The 20,810-nt window shown below is 44.1% G+C and overlaps 1 protein-coding gene across 1 annotated transcript; it reads left to right on the top strand.

Annotated features, from left to right (window-relative positions):
- Positions 1–10,602: 10,602 nt before the first annotated feature.
- LOC146200374 (uncharacterized) lies at positions 10,603–20,203 on the top strand. Its single transcript, XM_084592337.1, has 3 exons — positions 10,603–10,653; positions 18,352–18,504; positions 19,619–20,203. Exons 1-3 carry the CDS (start codon positions 10,603–10,605, stop codon positions 20,201–20,203), a joined length of 789 nt encoding a protein of 262 aa, XP_084448463.1.
- The last annotated feature ends 607 nt before the right edge of the window (positions 20,204–20,810 follow it).

Here is a 20,810-nt window from a genome sequence, read left to right as displayed (position 1 = left end):
CCTAAGAGTCCAGAAGGAAGGGAACCATCAACGCAGAGTTCCCCAGAGCGGCAGTCGACCGTAGCGCCACACATTCTCAAAAAGTCATTACCTAGAATTATGTCATGCGTGCATCGCAAAAGCACTGCAAACTCCGCTGAGAATACCGTTTCACCCAGGGACACCGAAGCACTACACATTCCCAGGGGACACAACACCTCACCACCCGCGCCATGAAAATTCAAATTTCTGTCCCAAACAAACAACTTTGCATCCTAACCGTTTTTTAAACGACAAACTCATTATTGAAATGGTTACCCCGGTATCCACTAAAGCCACTGTCGCCACACCATCCACAAGCACATTGACCGTGTTCTTTAACATAACAACAGAAGGAGGAATTGCTTCAGGCAGCGCACAGTCTCCAGCGACCCAACCTCCAGCGGCCGCCCTGACTAGTTTTCCGGCAAAGGCGATGCCGACGGCCGCCGTGGCCGTGGTGACGGAAAGCGGCGCGCAGAAGAGGCAGGTGGTGGTGAGAAACTTCGGTCGCAAGCAGGAGCGTGGCTGCACGGTCCATTGGTCTGGGGATATTCATACGAAGATGGGGGCCATTGCCAATTAGAGTCGTAGAAACTGTTACGTGGCGGAGCATGTTGGACGATCGCACCGGGTGAGTGGGCGGCTGCGGCAGTATCGAGCTATGTGCCCCCCTCAATGACGCAGTGGCGGCACACGGGGGTTGTGCGACGAAAACCTTGACGAGGCGGATGACCAGGGCTATCGAACCTTGGCGTCGGGCTGTTGGAGCAAGCGTCCGCGTGTGCCGTATTGATAGAATTCACAACGGGCATCGAGGGGAGCAAGGAGGGAGACCCTCGAGAGCCAACAACGTCAGAGGGCAAAGATGATGGAGACCGTACAGGGGGCTCAAACCGCTGCAGTTCCTCGCGAACTATTTGCCGGATCGTCGACGACAAGTCCATGAAGTTGTCTTCAATGCTCGCCACAGATGGAACGTTGGCGAGCCGCCCAAATTTTGGCGTTATGCGACGAGTCTTCAATGTCTCGAATGTGCGAACATGCCGAATTACATCACAGAAGGCGTTCAGGTAACCTTTGGCAATTAGAAAATTATAAACATCATCTGCGATGTCATTCAGAAGATGTCCTACTTTATCTTCCTCGGTCATATTAGCGCTTGCTGTTTTGCATAGCTTCAGGACCTCCTCTATGTAAGTTGTACATGTTTCCCCAGGTAGCTGAGCTCTGTGCGTAAGCGTGTGTTCAGCTCGCTTCCTTCGTGCAAGGCAGTCGCCGAAGCACTGCCGCAATTCGGTAGCGAAACGGTCCCAGGTGGTAAGAGAGTCTTCGTGGTTTTCGAACCAAACAAGAGCGGTATGTGTTAGTAAGAAAACTACGTTTGCGAGCTGAGCGGCGGCGTCCCATCGATTGTAGCGGCCCACCCGTTGGTAGTGGGTCAACCACTCGTCAACGTTCTCGCCTGCCGCTCCCGCGAAAGTCCGAGCCTCCCGATAGTGATGCGAGGAACTGTTCGCTGCGCCGGCAGGCCCGTCTTCAGCCTGGATCACCGCGTCACCACGGGCTGCTTGCGGGTCATTGGCCGATTGCATGCCGCTGGTTTGCGGTTCGAGGCCCGCAAGGCGACGACTCCGGCGAGGCTCCAGTTGTATCGGTGCTGTGTGTAGCGCCAGAGATCGTTACCCGGCTTCTCCACCACAATGTTACGCCCTTAGCGTCGCGACCGAGACGTTCTAGTCGGTTTAGTACGCTAGGTACACACGGCCAGCGGGAACGACACAGGTGCCAGAAAACAAAGGTCGAACGGGCGCGCACGCTTCTTCTTCTTCCTCTTCCTTCTTTCTTCCTCCGTGCTTTGTTTGAGAACAAGTCCGTAACAATATTATACAGAGTACGAACTGTGGGATCAATCTGCTTCAAGTAATCACTCAAGACTTCCGCCACCGGCCTTGACAAGCGTCAGAGCAAATATTCGTCTTTTGTGCCGTTTAGGCATCCACTGTGAAGCTATCAGATACGGAACTCCGAAGTATATATAATCGTTGACAAGGCGCGAAAGTCTTCGTGCACCATGTTGGTATCCAAGTGATAGCACGCTGGCGACAAAAACTAAATCAGTAACCTTTCTTGGTACCAAAGCTCTTTTCTGCCTCGTGTACGAACGGTTAACTGAAACACGCGGAGAGCGGCGACGTCTAAGCAGAGCGGCGAAAGATACGCCCCTATACGACAATAATATAGCATTTGCTTGTAGGTCAAAAGTTGTTCGAGGCTTCATCCCTATCTTGCAAGTAAAGTTACTCTATTTGCTTTGTTTCTTAAATCTGTACGCTATCAATAAACGCTAATAACACAAAACAAAAGCTTTGCACTTTTTGACCGTGAATGCATACATGCTCTCAGTCAGCTTCGGAACTTGGTTTTTCACTATTGTGCAACTCAGTTATGTGATAACACTGTTATGTAAAGTGTTAATTAATTGGTAGGTTTTTACCTCACTTGTGTTTACTGTGATAGGCCGCTGCTATTTTGTTACTTATGAGAAGGAGTACTTTAATAACGAGATAAGAATAGTAATGGACGTTGGATTTGTTAAGTGTATATTAGGTGTATTCAAATCAAATATATCAAACGGCATATATTCACTTCCATTATTTCAGTTGTGCATCACAAGTGTGCTTTAGAAACACTATACGTTAGCATTTCACCAATTACATTTCATTGGTACAGACAGCTGCAAAAATACACGTACAGCAATAAAATGTAGCATTGAGAGTCTGCAGCACATGGTCATACACATTCTGCGCCACACCAAAATTTGTAGCTGTAAATAAATACAATTTTTAGTGCCCCGCCGGAATGGTGCAATGATAGGTTCCTCGACTATTCTGCTTACGTATGCGGGATCAAATCCTGGCCACGGCGACCGCTTTTCAATGGAGGCAAAAAGCTAGACGCCCGTATGAGGTGTGATGTCAGAGCATGTTAAACCCCAGGTGGTCGAAATTCCCGGAGCCCTCTCCTACGGTGTCTCTCATAGCCTGAGGCCCTTTAAGACGTTAAACCCCACAAACCAACCAAACAAACCAGCGAAAAGTTTTTAGCAGTGCCTTTATAGGCGCTAACTGCTATGCGTTGCTGTCATCTGAGTAACTCTCGCAATTGTAATTATGAAGCTGTTTCTTGCCTGGCCATCAGCAGGAACACAAGTTATGAAATTAGCTATAGCATTCTAGACAAAGAAGTGCGCCTTTCAGCGTTTCTCCCATTCTCACTGCTGTATAAGAATACGGTGTTGATACGGCCACCTCCGCAAATGCATCCTATGAGGGAAGATTACAGCATTGAGCTTCATGAGCTGCACTGAGCACCACATTGAACACGAAGCTACCGTGTAAACAGTGCACGGCAGTACCTAGAACTGACCCGACCAAAAGCAGACACACACTGGCTAATACAGCCAAAAAGCATGGCAGAGGTGCGCTTCTCATAATAGAACGTAATTAAAATCTGCCAAGTTCTAGTGATTTTTGCAACAGCATGCAAAACCCTGATACCAAAAACATTGCTCGGGATATTGTGCATGACATCTTTAATTTCTTCCAGGAATTAGAACTTTTCCGCCAAAAACATTGTTATCACAACATTGCTCACGTATCTCATGCATAGTCTTAAATAATTCATTACAGAAAATAAATTTGCTCTAGACCTTCTTTTCACATTTTTGTTTTGTCTACACATAAATTCTTTTTTTAGTACGAAGTGTTCCAAAGTGCTAATCAAACACGAGATTTCTGTCGGTAAATTGGTGGCAACTTCCAGGACAGCTTTACATAATGTTTTAATGAGCTGCCTGTATTTATGTGCTTGAAATATTTTCTATGACCACGCACGGGTTCCTTTGTCAGTTTTTACTTCGGCTGACAGTTTTCAAATTATATGGGATCATTGTGGGGGAGCAAATGTGGCTGTCAAGAAAATATGCACGTGTTACTGAAACCTGGTAGTAGAGGCCAAACCTACAGTTTTCAAATTATACGGGATCATTGTGGGGGAGCAAATGTGGCTGTCAAGAAAATATGCACGTGTTACTGAAACCTGGTAGTAGAGGCTAAACCTGTATTGCATTTGTTATATGCTGTCGATAAGGTGCTGAACAAGGCTTGCACACGGTTGTATTCTGGTTTGGTTTCACCAGTTATAACATCCCATAGCGACACAGGTTATGATCAACATCGTAGTGAAGGAATAGAAGGTTTGTTAAGGGGTGGGTACAACGGCATAATTAGCACTACGAGGCCTTTGTGCTACTGCAGGAATGCGCATATCCTTGGGGCTGAGAGAGACTCAGCCGCTATGACGGATATTGTGGCACACAATCAGGCGTAATCAGCGCCAATAAAGAGGGCCACTTCATTTTCGGGGTCAGCATAACGTCGGTATATGCCAGTAGTGAAAATGGCGATGGCTGGTACGCTGCAGTACATGCAGTTTTCACCTTGTGGCACCAGTATTCACAGACACACTGTTAACGTGAACACCATCTCTACACCATACATTGAACGAGGGAGCCTGAGCAACTTTTGAATGGCATGGTGTCGCTGCAATATTTTAATAATTATAGAGCTCGAAAGACCAACATGATGCGCAGGACAAGGGCACCTCATGTTTCATTAAGCAGACGCCACTTCACTGAGTAGATGACTTGCTTTCAACAAAAGAATAGGTGGGTTAGAGGTACCTTGTATATGTGCTAATAAATTGCCTATTTTAAGCTCCGCAGTGCTGCCCTCGGCTCTTCGTTGTCACTCAAGACTAAGAAAAAGCTACAAGATTGGCATACAGCATGGTCTCTACATGATGTTGTCTAAGCAGATACATATGACGAGTTGTAAGTTATAGGGAAAGAAGGAGGCTTTAATTTAGGTTTCCAGGGACCCTTTTTATTTATTGATTTGCAGAAGAAAATGCAGCCATGTAAGAAAAGCTTCAAATTGCCATCGGCACCTGTAGTCTGCGGCTTGGATTAGAAGCTTATCTGCATGCGGACATATTCTACGAACTAACAGAGGGTACCTTGTGTTTGTGGTGCCCGTATTATTTGCCAAGCAAGCACGTCGAAGCATTATCAGTCAATGTGTACTATTACTACCGAACCGGAAAATATTTTGCCGTCAATGTAAGAGCACAGTGCAGGCGTATGCTATAATTTTCATGTCCTGCAATGGCATATGTCGCAACAGCACACTGCGGCACGCTATAACTACTTGTAATATTTGACAAGCTTGACACATCAGGGGAACATGTCACAACTAGGGCACGCAAACTGATGCTGCTCAATCACAGGTGATCAAGTATGTGTATATAAGGCCCTCTTAGTGATCTGGACTATAAACCAATTCTGTGCATTGGTCGTGGCATGGGATGTGGATTATGTGCTGGTGTGTAGCAACCTATTTTGCTTTATCTTTCATACGGATGATTGCTTTTTGGAGTGTTTAGCGCACATTAACGAAGAGCAGGGTGAAAATTGGCTGCAGTTCTGTGCCATTATCCAATATATATCTAGGTTTAATCTCTACATGACCGCCCTAATAGCCTCATCCGTTCAAAAAGAAACTGATTATGGTGCCACGGGTGTGCCATTGACTGTAAATTGTACTGTGCACGAAGGCAAAGTCACACCCAAATGTGTCATAAACCAAAAAAGAAAATAAGCATACAAAACTTAAGGCCTATCTCTCTTACGTCATGCTTAGGTAAACTTATGGAACATGTTATTATAAGTAAGCTTCAGAACTACTCAGAAGAGAACGGCCTACTGCCCAGTTCAATGATTGGCTTGAGAAGTCAACCCTCTCTCCAGGACGTAATGCTTTAGTTACATGCAGAAGTAGTAGATCCCCTTAACAAAAAAACGGAACCAAAGTCCTTCTTGCCTTGGATCTGGAAAACTCGACAATATCTCTCACGAAGTCATTCCTCAAACCCTCTCCAACATCAACGCGGGGAACAAAACCTTTAATTACATTCGTTCCTTTCTCAGGAGGAATTGCGGTGCTAAGTATCGCAGCACTCAGATAGGACAAAATAATAATAGGAGATGGAAGAACTCGGCAAAGATCAGTCCTCTCTTACTTCTTATTCAGTCTAGCACTGATAGGTGTACCTCCTACACTTGAACAGATCAAAAATCTTCAACACTCCCTCTATGCTGACGATGTCACCTTATAGGTAACAAAAGGTTAGGACGCTCGCATAGACGAAGCGCTTCAAAAAGCAGTGAATGTAGTCCAGTCATAACATAACCAGATTGGTCTTAAATGCTAACAACTTAAGTGTGAAATACTTGCAGTCAGAAGGAAAACGCCTACATGGACTATACCCATACCTACAGCTGATATACTATTACAGTACTCGGGCTCTACACCCAGAGCAATAAGAAAATCAATGTCACTATCAACAGGCTGGAAATGACAGTCTAACAAATCACTAGAATCATACATGGAGTAAAAGCATGAAAGACAGGATTGAAAGAGGCTGACATTTGTTGTCTTATCCACGCCTTTGTACTATGTCGATTAACATATTCAGTCCCTTATATCCGCCTCATTCAATCTGACAAGGAGAATTCAGACATACTTATAAGGAGCCCCTACAAGGCTCGGCTAGGTATACCCAGAAACCCTTCAACCGAAAAACGTCTCTTACTTGGGATACACAACACTGTAGAGGAGCTAATCTAACCACATACAACCGCATAGCTACAAAGACTAACGAACTCCAAAGCAGGCAGACAAATTCTCAACCGCATGAGAATTATAGCCGAACCACTAGCCAACCACTCAAACCCACTACCAAGAGGAATGCACGACAAACTTATCTCCAAAGCTTTGCCCCAAAACATGCATCCCTCCTTTCATGGAGGTGGGAGGAAAACTATAGCTAGGGCCCTAAACATAAAACACCTAAATCCCGATGGGGTGGTGTACACCGACTCCTCGGACTACAGTATGGCTGAAGGTGCCGGCGCCATCTGTGTAATTAAGCAGTCCAGTAATTCTAGTAAATGCGTATCAGCCGCTTCGGTCAAAGTCCGCTACTTGGATGAAGCGGAAGAAGCCGCAATCACTTTAGCCATCGCTACAACAGATGCGGGCAAAATTTTCAGCGATTCAAAAACAGCCTTACGTAACTTCTCGCGTGGCAGAATATCAACTACTGCCAGAAATATCCTCGCAGATATCAGACTGGAGAGAGAGATAGAACTCGTATGGACACCCGCCCACTCATGGAAGCAACGCAATCAGGCTGCTCATCAGCATGCTCGAGGTTTTGTCGGCCGAGCGGTCAGACGTAATGCTGAGGAGCATAAAATGAAATGATTGCTCAGATACAGCGACCTTACACAACACTTTAAACTCTCTAGGAGAGTACACCCACAATTACACAAATCACGAACAAAACATCAAGAAATTGTCTGGAGGAAACTACAAACTCCTTTCGCAACCATGCGGTTTACGCACACATATTTCGGGACAGCATAAGCTCATCCTGCACTAGATGCTGAGAGAAAGCCGACCTGAATTATATCTTAAGGGATTTCTTAAAAAAACCCGCATCCCAAGGATTTCATAGAAGCCCCTCAATTGAATCCTGGGAAGAAGTACTGCGCAACGCGAGCCCCGATACACAATCAGGCGCCATAAACCGCGTTGAAGAAGTCTTCACAAGCCACCAGCTAACGGCCACTTGGCTCTTCCACTAAGACCCAGTAACACTCCTCACGACAGTAAAGCTTTCTATCTCCCTCTCTCTCTCTCTCTCTCTCTCTCTCTCTCTCTCTCTCTCTCTATCTATCTATCTATCTATCTATCTATCTATCTATCTATCTATCTATCTATCTATCTATCTATCTATCTATCTATCTATCTATCTATCTATCTATCTATCTATCTATCTATCTATCTATCTATCTATCTATCTATCTATCTATCTATCTATCTATCTATCTATCTATCTATCTATCTATCTATCTATCTATCTATCTATCTATCTATCTATCTATCTATCTATCTATCTATCTATCTATCTATCTATCTATCTATCTATCTATCTATCTATCTATCTATCTATCTATCTATCTATCTATCTATCTATCTATCTATCTATCTATCTATCTATCTATCTATCTATCTATCTATCTATCTATCTATCTATCTATCTATCTATCTATCTATCTATCTATCTATCTATCTATCTATCTATCTATCTATCTATCTATCTATCTATCTATCTATCTATCTATCTATCTATCTATCTATCTATCTATCTATCTATCTATCTATCTATCTATCTATCTATCTATCTATCTATCTATCTATCTATCTATCTATCTATCTATCTATCTATCTATCTATCTATCTATCTATCTATCTATCTATCTATCTATCTATCTATCTATCTATCTATCTATCTATCTATCTATCTATCTATCTATCTATCTATCTATCTATCTTTTTACAAAAGGCATGATTCTCATTTTATGCCGCCTCATTTTCTGTCGCTCCCTGTTACGCTTAACCGCCCCTTAGAATCCAATTGGTTACTCTTAGAGACCATTGGTTATCGTTCTTTCGAACTACATCACTACATGTACGGCCCATGCCCCATTTCTGCTTAATTTCGACTAGAACATACGTAACTTGAGATATTTCTCTAACCCGTGCACTCTTCGCGCTTCCTATTTATTCGCGCTGCAGCTACCATTTTCCGTTCCATGGCCCTCTGCGTTGTCCTTAAATTAGTAGAACCCTTTTCGTTAACTTCAATGTTTCAGCCCCATAGATCAGCCCCGGTAGGATGCCACTGTTATACACTTTCCTCTTGAGTGATACCGCTAAGCTGCTAGTCATAATGCTTGAGTAACTTCCAAATGCGCTCCATCCCAATCTTATTCTCCTTGTTATTTCTGTTTCCAGCTCCAGATCTGCGATCACTACCTGTCCGCAGTAGTCACTATCGCCAACCACTTCCAACGCTTTGCTACCTATTTTCTGCTGTTCCTTGACCAGGCTGTTCGGCATTACCTTAATATTCTGCATATTAATCTTCAGGCCTACATTTCTGTTTCTCCTTCTAGATCATTTATCATTAGTTGCAGTTGGTCCCCTGAGTTAACAAGGCAATGTCATCAGCGAATCGCAGACTACTGAAATATTCTTCATCGAGCCTGATGACTAACTGCTTCAATTGCATGCCTTGAAACTCTTTAAGCAAGTTGTAAATAACAGTGGTCTATCGCCTATTTTATAGTGTGAATATGATCGATGGTAGAGTTCCCTTTCAGAAATCCCGCTTGATCTTTTGGTTGATTAAAGTCTACGATTGTCCTTATTCGATTAACGATTGCCTTGGTAAATACATTGTACAGAACTGATGGTAAGCTGATTGGTCGATAATTTTACAACTTCTCAGCGCCCCCTTGCTTATCAATTAAGATAACCTTAGCGCTCTTCCATGATTCCCGCACTTTCGATGTCGTCAGACTTTGCCTAAGGGCGCCAGTTTTTCTAGCACGATATCCTCTCCATCCTTCAACAAATCTGTAGTTACCTGATCCTCCCGAGCTGCTTTCTTCCACTTAATAGCTTCTGAGACTTTTTTAACCTCGTCCTTCGTTACTAGCTGAACTTACGATTGCTCTTGATTACAGCCAATTTCATTCTTGTTTTGACTGCTATGGCTACTGTAGAGGTTCGTATAGATCTCCACGGCTACCTTGACTATCTTGTCCATGCTAGTAATCACGTTTCCCACCTTGTCCCTCAGTGCAGCGGTGGCGTAGAAATAGCTCATTCACCTTGCATGCAAGAGGACCCTGGTTAGAATCCGGGTGCCGCGCAATTCTGCACCGGACTTTAAAAAAAATACCGCTTGCCGATGGAATTGCATAAGACCTGGTTTCGGGCGCCACATGATGCCGGTAAATACCTCCGACAACGCACTCCCTCACCACAACAGGAGTAGGCCACCCTGGTGCAGTAATTGGCCGCAAAATACCATGATTCATCATAAATATTCCGGCTCCCAGTCACTAGCGGCTGCGGAGAAACTGAGCATTGCGGCGGTCAGACCTGTTGCGCAATGGGGGCTGCTAAGAATTTCAGGCTCCGAGGACAGGCCGCCATTGGAAAACTCTCGTGCGGTTAGCTTAGCATTGCTGTTAGAGGAACTAGAGGGTATAAAATGGGATATCGTAGGGCCTAGTGAGGTGAGGAGGCCAATTGAGCCATAGATTGTACTGAAGAGAGGGAATATACCGTGTCACCTAGGTTTACCGGAATGACGAGAACTAGGAGTAGGGTACCTTGTCAATAAGGATATAGCTGGTAATATATAAGAATTCTATAGTATTAATGAGAGGGTGGCAGACACCTTAATTAGGCTTAACAAGCCGTATAAACTGAAGGTTCTACAGGCCTGTGCGCCTTCATGTAATCCTGGTGACCAGACAGTATAAAGCTTTTATGAAGATGTAGAATTGGTAATGAGAAAATAAAGACGCAGTATTGTGTAGTAATGGGTGACTTCTATACTAAGGTAGGGGAAAAGGAGGCTGGAGACCAGGCTGTAGGTGTCTATGGCATTTGTTCTAGGAATAGAAGGGGAAGTTACTTAACTGTTGAGTTTGCAGAGCGCAATAACTTAAGGGTCACGAATACTCTCAGCAGTAAACGAAGAAGGTGGGGGTGGACATGGAAAAGCCCTGACGGGGAGACTAAAATTAAATTAACTTCATACTGTGTTCAAACCACGGCATTATGAAGGATGTAGGAGTAATCGGGAAGGTGCGATGCAATGACCACAGGATGGTAACGTATCGAATTAGTCCAGATCTGAAGAAGGAAAAAATATTAGTAAGATAGAAGTGCATCAAAGAATTAGCGGCGAGAGCAGAAGAATTCAAGCTTTCGCTACATAATAGATACCCAATGCTAACAGAGAAAGCCTACCTTAGTGTAGAAGCAATGAACAATAATTTCAGGGATATAATTACTGAGTGTGCGATAGAAGTAGGCGGCACAATTATTACAGTTGACACTGGTAAATTATCTAAGGAGACAAAATATTTATTAAAAAACGACAAAGTATGAAAGCCTCCAACCCAACCAACTTATCCAGTCGGTTGGGCAGAGGTATCAAAGCAAATCATTAGGCGCAAGGTGGCCGACGTAAGGAAGTATAACATGAGGAAAATTGAGCATGCTCTAAAGAACGGTCGTTGCCTAAAAGCTGTAAAGAGGAAATTAGCATAGCAAAAATCAAATGCATGCACTCATAATAAGCACGTCTTTTTTGTTTTTCTGCAGCTCAAAAATGTAACTTTTCTGCTGTTCTACCTCGGTAGCTCGATGATCGCGGGGTTTTTGCAGAAGTAATAGTTTTGGGCTCAAGTGATGTAGGTAACACTTCTTCACGCGTAACTATCGGTCATCTCATTTAGATCCCAGAATGCACGAGGTATCGAACTAAAATTGGGGCCTTGTCGACAGTGGCAGGTTCTACATTGACGCAGTGCATTGCTAACGCATTCCAATATTGCTCCGATGTGTTGCCTGGTGATGACAGGATTGGTAATGACAAATCACGAAGCCCTGAAGCATTGTTTGAAATGAACACTTGGGGAACTTGGAATGCACCTCGGCTATGTTTAGGTGCTAGGCCGTGCTAACTCGAAAATTCTTGTCATTGTAGCCACAAGGTACGAATAGATGGTCGGTGTGCAACAAACACGCTAAACATTAAAGAAAAAGATTTCTATTGGATTTAGAAACAATTGAAGCGAAATTACAGCCGCAAACACAAATGTTCTCGCTTCATCTCATGTAAGCAGCCTTAAATGTGTCTACCAATATATTTTTTTTTCTTGTTAGCTTAGCCTCGCGCCAGATCGCTTCGAGAATATTTGTTCTTTTCTAAATCTATGAACTACAACTGGCTGAGGTTTAGTCCTGTTAAACCTTGTTGAGGGAAGCGAAAGCATCGTTTTTCTTGGTTTTGCTATGATTAGGCGGAGGTTTTGCAGCGATCAATTTGGCGAGACTAACAACTCAAGGATGCCGTCAACTACGAAGGTAACACACGATGCTGTATCTGCCGTCAAATGGCAGAGGTCAAATTCAAAGGTTAAGTGGTGGTACACCATAGGTGATACCATGGTTAAGCTATACAGTCACATTGTGACCTCTGTCTTGTTGAAGGTCAACTGCGCCCCTAGGTTTTACCTTGGCTGATATATGGCGTAGGGAAGGTTTCGCTTAAAAAAAACACAGACAATATGCAATTTTGTGTGGCGCTGCATTTTACTAATCTCTGTATATTCTTGTTCTTTTATTATTAGTAGAATGACCGGGCTCGTTGTACGCATCTCCTTTTATCGTTCGCAACTTGGCACTCGTGTCTTGTCATGTATCACTAACCCGTTCCGTTTTGTGTTCAAATTCTGTCTTTTCCTCTCACCAACTTATTTATGCAGCCAAAGCTCTTATGCAACGTGGTCTGGAAGCCATGGGATTAACAAAACTGACTGCGATCGAGGTGTGTTGTCCTGCGGATTATGATGATGCAAAAAGAAACATTGTGCCATATCATTTCCGTTGCTGCACAGAATGCCGAAGATATAGACTATATTGTCCTATATCTTTCTGCATTCACTGGCAAAGGCCCGGCAAAAAGAATCCGCGATGAGGGAGTAGGCGGACAGAGGCTGGATTAAAATTAAGGGTTTTTCGAGCACGCAACATACGGAGGAACCCAAGTGCAGAACTGCGACAAATTAAGAAAACCCGGACTCACTTACTTGTTATTTACCCACAAGGCCCATTGGCGTTACAGAAGGGGCGGTAAATCGGACCAATAAAACATGAACATGGAAGCATTCAACAATGAAGGACCTGCGTAAAAAGAATAAAAATGAGCGTGGGTCGGTCTTAAAGTGGGCAAGACAAATTTCTAAATTAGGCTCAGCGTTGTAGAGCAACCGATGTACTTAGATTGTAACTGACGAGGTTCCGTCAACCAGACACGCGAAACCTCTCAACGACTGTGTATAGCTGAACATGATGCTTGGGTAGGAAGACAAATGCCCTACTCTCATTTTCTGCCTTCACTGGGCACCCTTCCCTGGTAATCGAAGGCAGCTGTGGCCGGGCTATTTTCAGAACGTATGGCAAGGCCACTATATATGTAGGGATTCTTGTCAGCCCCAAAGTGAAGATTCACTGGCATTTTCGTGCGACAATCACCAGGAAGTAGTGGTCGCACTATTTTACCTCCCCATCACTAGTGAGATTGTGTCGCCTTAATTGCTACTTACTATCTTGAAGTGGTAGAGCTCGGTGATGCAGCTTGGATAGATAGCTCACGTTATTACACATATCCGGGAAGTAATATTTTGGTTGGAGGTGGTTATATAGCCCCGCTACAGTGAACTATAATACACAGTTGAGCGGACGGGAGGAATTTCCCATGGCCCAGCTGTCCTGCAAAATGAGGCAAAAAGCGGCGCGCTGCTGTCTGTCACTCTTGAACTCGTTTACAAGCATTGCTATGGAGTTTGTCTCCAAGCAGAATCTGTGACTTGTGTTGTGCTGCTTGCCCACAGCGCATAAAACAACAAGATATTTGCTTTTGGCTAGGCATTAAGTACCCCGAGAGTGTTCTGAGAGCCAAGCAGCAACTGCTCAAGCGGCATTGCAATCCATAGGTTTCTGGTGACGCTCGGGTTGCACTCTCTTGAAATTGGCCCGGAAGGGGCTTTGTTTTTGCGGAAAAACTGAGGCTCTGTCCGCTGCAATATGTATTCGAGTTCACTATAGGCCTGCATCAGATTTATACATTCTCGAATGCGTAGAAAAATGTAGCGCTGCACAAATTCATTCCGTTGGGTTGCGGTTGTCAACTTCCCAGACACTGCAATCTACCGGTTAGATTATCCTCGTTCTTCTCGGGACCTTACACACTAAACAAAAATTCTCCCAAACCGGAGTCCTTGTCCTCTAACGTCCTCCCTAAACGAGGTTCGATTTAGAACGCTGAATTTGGGATTAAATGTTACACCAAGGAAAACAGAGCACTTGCGGGTGGCCGCGCAAGTTAATTTGGGTTAGATTTTCGCTCTCCAAAAAAAAAACGGAGCAGTTACGGCATGCGCTGAAGCTAATATGGGGCCGATTCGCAGTCTAAAATATGCGGAGCACTGACGTTTGGTATAGGGAGCAGATGCTCACTGCGAAAGGTACGTTAATTTGCGGCTAATATGAGACGTTTTTATTGCGGCCCTTACAAATGCTATTAGGTTCGATTCAAGTTCGCAATTACCGAGCGCTCACCACCGTCACATGTAACGTTTCTGTCCACTAAGGGATACGCTGTGCAGGACGGCTTCGTGTATGTGCACAGCGCCACGATCTCGCCCCGCCGACGTCCTCAAACAGGTAAAGGCGATATTCTCAGCCTGACCGTAAATTATAGGTGAGGTGCGCTATTTGTTAAGAGTGTGTAAGCGCAAAAGGACCTAGAAGGTGGATGTAACAAATTGATATATTCTGCCACTTTCTTTAGGAAGGTAGCAGAAATTGGGAGCTTCATTCGCAGACTCGCCTATCTAAGTTACGTTTGCCCACAGTTGGAATTTGTCTCATCTGCATGGTCTCTTCTTCAAACATGCCTCATGGATATTCTTGATTCTATATACAACAGAGCTGCCCGGTACATCTGTTGTGTTTAGAGTCCCCCCCCCCCCCCCTCCCCAGTACATCCCAGCTTAATAACCTTAAGGATATTCAGATGCTCGAAATCAGTCGTTCAGTTTCCCCTATGTGTTTAGTTCATAAATGTGTTTACACCAGCCCTTCGTATTTGCCTATGGAATCACTACCCCGCTCTTCACAGTGCTTACGTAATCATCTAAGCTTCAACCGAATATATGGCAAAACTTGGTCATTTATTTCACCTGCTTTACCTTCATCAATTACGCTCTGGATCGATCTTCCTGACAACAGAATAGCTAAGCGGGCGAGTTGATGGTACATGGTTAAAAATAAAACAATGCGAAGCACGCAGACGAAATAATAGAAACGCACACCACAAGGGCTGACTCTCAAATGACCTTTAATAATGGGAAACAAGATATATAGGGGAGCACATTATTTCTATTCTTTCGTCTGTGTGTTTCGCTCTGTTTTATTTTTCCCGACCACATAATTTCTATATCTCACCCTTGAGAAGTGAAAAAGCACTTGCGTATGCATTTATCAGTATAGTATTGTTCAAAATATTGCATCATTTTAAGTTGTTCCTAATGGTGTTTTCGCATGTACCCTTGTTTCAGTTACACCTGTTCTTTTTTTTCATGCTCGCATTTCGTTCTTTGCATTTTCTGTTATCGTGCTCGGTTTCATTCGTACCCTGTTTTGGATCTACACTATGCTCCTTTCATGTACTTGCTTTGTACCGTATCCGAAGTACTGTTGTACTGGATTATTATTTCTGTATGTTCAATTTTTGATATCCCCCCCCCCCCCTCCCTCCCCCCTCACCCGATGCTCTTCGAGGCCTGTGAGGAACAAATAAATAACTGCATGATAGCTGTCAAAAAATTTGTTTCGAGCGTTGCACTGAAGGCCTTAAGCAAGTGGTCGGAGGTTTCAAGATTGCGACCCTAATATATTGCAGCAAAACATTGCCTGATGATTTGAAAAAAATCTGAAACCCCTGTGAAGACACAGTGCCCCTTATGCGAACGGCGTTAACAGAAGCAGCTGCACCCTTCCGCCGCTGATTAGCAACATGTTTGTATACTATATGCTTAACTAAGAAAATTGACATAATAACAATCGCATTTAAGATACATTGACAGACATGGAGTGGTGCACTTTTCTGCTTTATACGGGGTTATGCAGTCCACGTTCTTTCGTTTAAATATTATCCTTTGACGTTGAATAAAAACGGTACATCACCAAGAAGAATAAATGATTGTTCAACAAAACACCAATGGAATACACGCAATATTTTTTAATGTTGTTTGTATAAGTAACCTGAAATGATACAAATGACGTATAATTAAGGTATCCTAATCAACGCGAGCAGATCCAGATTTTAGCTCTTATCCTTTTTACAGAATGCAATGCGCCGCAAGGTAACATCCATTGGTAAAATTTAATTCTGTGAAAATTAGAGCATAACAGTGAGGAAACAAACCATGTGTCAACGCAGCGAAACGATAATAGACCTCTGTTAGCAAATAGTTACTTCTTCGTTCGGTACGCTTCTGCCCAGTCTACTACACAATGTCAAGAAGACTGATGTAACATCAGCAACTGCAATAGTGCAACGTCTCGCTTAAATAACAACAACAACAAAACGCACTAGCGCGCACTGGTGTCTCCGAAAGCCTGTGGCGAAAGCAGTGAAGGCGTGAAAGCTTTCCACGCATGTTTATGTGACCGACGCGTGGCATGTTTGCTCAAAGGGTTACGCGTGAAGCGCCAGCCACGCATTAGAGCCACGGGGGAAGGAACTTTCAAAATGAGAAAACCGGGAGAGGAGCACTAAAATGAAGAGTGAACTTGCATTTCTTTGTTTATATTTTCTCTTGCTTACGTCACCGACACGCGTCGCATGCTTTAGCTCGGCAGTATAAAAGACCATGACTATGAAGAGACGCCACCACAAGACATTTGTCTCAGCCTTGTTCTCACTCCCTGGAACTCTAGCTCCGCCTGGCACCACTTGGAAAGGCAAAACGAGCCGCTATGCTTTCAAAGGTGAGGGATAGCATTTCAACTAGAGTTTTGAACACAGGTGTGAACCAAACAAGTCTTATCACGTATCGAAGCTTATGCTATCCTATGCGGTCAATATTGTAGGCGACCTTGACACCTTCTTGTGATGAACAAGTGGGAGAGATAAGCGTCGATCCACATTAAACAAGAGCTGATGGAAGCAAAAGAGGAGCACCCTTATTAGAGCAGGTCATGAAAAGAGTTGCATTACATTAGGGTAAAGTACATGCTACAAAATGTACAGGAGAAGTTCTCAACATGAGGTAATTTCGTAAAAATGGATTAATTGGTTTCGTTTGGTTTGGTTTGTAGGGTTTTAAGTCCGAAAGCAAGTCAGCCTATGAGAGACGTTGTAGTTGGACTTGTTAATTTTGAGCTAGCGATTTTCTGCATAAACAAGAGGTAGGAAGCAAATATTGCTTTCTAGCTGCTTTGTTTTCGAGATTGTATTTATCGGTTCCAAAGGTTCTGAACTGAAATACTCAGACTAGAGATTCGATTCAGTTTTTACCGGCGAAATTCTCAATTCTGATGTGGTTTTATGATGTCATTGTACGTTTGCTTTCTCATTTTTAATTATGGTTTTCAGCATCAAATAAGATTCGAGCAAAAACTCGCAGGATTGTCCTAGTTCCGACGTTTATTAGGCCAATTTAAACTTACTATTGTGGACCTATAAAAGGACCAGCCTCGGGCATTGAAGAAATAAGGGCAAAATAACAGTAGCGAGATCACTAACAAAACGAAAGTAAATATAACAAGAATCTAGCATAAGATGCCATCAAAAGTGTTCTTACGGGCCTTGCTGGTGCAGTTCGGTGCTTATGTTTGAAATTTGCTGGGGCGGATTATAGCGTAAAAGGCTGGTATTAAGAGGCTCTCATGTGCAGGAAGAAGCGTGTCTTGCACAGAGCCTAAATTTGACGTTGCTTAGGAAAATGGTTTGGCTTCCGCAGAAAGCCTAATCTACTATACCACACATTACTGAGCAGCCCCACGAGAAAATATTAGAGGGTCTCTTAGATGTCTCTTAAGGGGAGAATGGCGAAAACCTACTCTTCCTCTCCTATCATTTGCCTCTCTTCGTTTGCCTCTTATCGGCGTTCGTTGCACTGCTACATAGAGATATAATTGCTTTCATGGAAAGAAATTGGCAGTATCTGTAACACCCTCTGCGGCTTGGACGGCTCACCATTGCTTCTGTCGAGTGGCATTCCTTGGCGCGAGCTCAAGTGTGGGATTCCAGATGGCATGAGCGCTAGACAAGAATACATCTCGAGGAATATGACAGATCTCGCGCAGAGATCTGGCGCACAAATCTAGCCCACGGGATTTCGTTCCATGAGCCTAGAAAGGTTTTCGCCTTAAATAGCACATAAAACAACCAATCGCTTTCACAGGGTTCTGAGGAACTTGAGGGCATCCTCTTAATACGGCTCCTAGCCCGGAATTAAATACTCCCAATCTTTGGAACTGTTTTCAGGTACAACTCCTGGTCGCCTTCCTGGCGGCGAAAGCTTACGGGCTGCATCATCACCACACACCGGCCGGGTACCCTGGAACGGGCGGCTATGCGGCTCCTGTAGCGGCTCTTGTAGCGGCTATTCCTTATCGGGGATACGCAGACTTTGCCTCTGTAAGTGAATTATAACGATGAAAGAGTCTTAAGTATTTGCTTTCGGTTGTCGTTTCGATTGCTTTCGATTTATTGCTTTATCGATAGGCATAAAACAATGTCACAAAAGGAGTAAAAATCTGGAGCTGTGAACTGAATGGGTAACAATGTAATGAACCGGACTGCCAGTGCATTAAATAAATAAGCAGTGCGAACGTTCCCTTTCACACACTGACCAAGTTCACAGACGCAGAGCTCTTCAAGAACCTCAAATTCTACAGACCGTTCATTTAACATCGAGATATTGTTGTCATATCGCAACCAAACCATATAAGCACTCAAGTTTGATTTAGGATGATGCACTGAATTGCACTGCCGATAATATTCTGCACGCGATAAATGGCGTTTACTTAATTTGTCAATATTTCTTGTTACCTCAAATATGTCTGTTATTAACGAAAATACTATTTGAATTTGATTGTGTAGTGTAATACCCGGACGAATCTGTGGTGGTGGGTGCACGATGAAAAAGTTGGGTTTCGGCAAATTACTGATACTTGCTTGAAATTTCAAAATTGGTACCTTATTAAGGCGAGAAATGGTAGGAAATGAGAGGCTCGTCTAATAGACTCATAACAGTCAGCAAGGCCAAGAGTGGCGCACAAGGGTGTTTGTTTCGTGCTATTCACACGGACTACTTCTGACGGCCTAATTACAATACCAGTTCAAACCAGCAGGAGAAATTAGGAAAAACCTCGACAATCCTTATCTTGGCCTCACGTACCTCTCGACATTTTTTTGCAATTGTCATTTGTTACCTGTATAACAATGCGACAATGTCTACCTGCTTCATTTCACGCTGAAAGTAGCTACCAAGGGTTAAAATTTGTTTAATAGGCCATTTAAGACTGAAATCGAATAAAAAAACTGACCACCTCTGTGTAATATTGGAACAGGACAATTCGCATTTTTACATCGTATGTTGGCTCGTAGATCCCACTGTGCGGAAGAGAGGAATAAATAAAGCTCGGAATTCACAATTAAAAGAAGCCATTTACTGCGCTCTAAATCATAAAGTCAAATATTCGAAGTACAATAGTTTCCACTTTCTAACATTATCACCTGTCTTTTGCAGCCACCTCTGCCGTACAACTTCGGCTATGACACGGTGGACGAGTACGGAAATCGCCAGTTCCGCAGTGAGCAGGGAGACTCCAACAATATGAAGACTGGATCGTACGGCTACCGCGATGTGAACGGCCTCTTCAGGAGAGTGAACTACATCGCCGACGCCAACGGTTTCCGGGCCACGGTTAACACGAACGAGCCAGGCACCGCACCGGGTGCCAGCGCTGACGTAGTCTTCAACGCCGCGCCGGTCGTCCCACCGATTCCCGCTGGCACAGCAGCCGCAAGGCCCGGGGTTGCTCCGATAGCGTACGGTGCCAGGGGTGTGGCCGGCGGTTACAGCGGTGCATACAGCGGGAACAGTGGATACGGATACGCACCGTACGGTGGCGCTGCAGCAGGCTACAGCCGCGTTCCCTACGCTGGCGTCGGCTACGCTCCAGGAGGTGGCGTCCTTGGTGGCTATGGCTACGGAGGGTACTCTCCCTATAGTTACGGCGGTGCTGGATATCGAGCTGGGCGATACACCCCAGCGGGATATGGGAGGTCTGGCGGTTGGGCTGCCGGTCACCATGGATACCGGAGGCGATAATGAAAGGCCAGTGTCTCCTGATAGCTGGATGCAAGGAGATCAAAATTCAGAAACAACGAAATACTGTAACACTTATTACCACGAAAACTCTTTAGTGCAGTTGCGTAAGCGTGGGTTACAGAAAATAAACGCGTGAATTTTCTACGGAACTAGTCTTGACACTCCCCGTGTATTTATTTCGCAACACGCTGTAGTATAAGTCATTTCCTTATGCACAATCTATGTTTTGAACACATTTTTTGCTCAGTGAAACTCCTGTCCAACGGGTATCAGAAAAAAAAAAAAAACATGAGCCGATTGCGCAGTCATCAGCTTGTTCCCAAGAACAATAGACTTGTTAAGTAACTGATCAACAAACTGACCTTGAGAAGTTAATATTTCTACACCTTTACTGCTGTCTACAATCACAATGCATTTTAGCAGCGGACGTGATGTGGGCCGTGGCAATGGCGTCATCTGCCGTCTTGACATTAGGCTGACCGCGACGCTGAAGCAGCGTAGAGGCTGCCTGAGAACAAAGTATGTGGCGTTCTTCCGAACAGCAACTCATTCGTGCGCTCATCTTAGTATCACCGAATCAGATCCGTCACTTTATGACCTACTCACA

Source organism: Amblyomma maculatum, chromosome 2 (genome assembly GCF_055883805.1).
Source record: "Amblyomma maculatum isolate TAMU_Amacu chromosome 2, ASM5588380v1, whole genome shotgun sequence".
Classification (NCBI taxonomy): domain Eukaryota; kingdom Metazoa; phylum Arthropoda; class Arachnida; order Ixodida; family Ixodidae; genus Amblyomma; species Amblyomma maculatum.
Note: the sequence above shows the minus strand (reverse complement) of the source record. Positions and strands in the feature narration are given on the sequence as shown.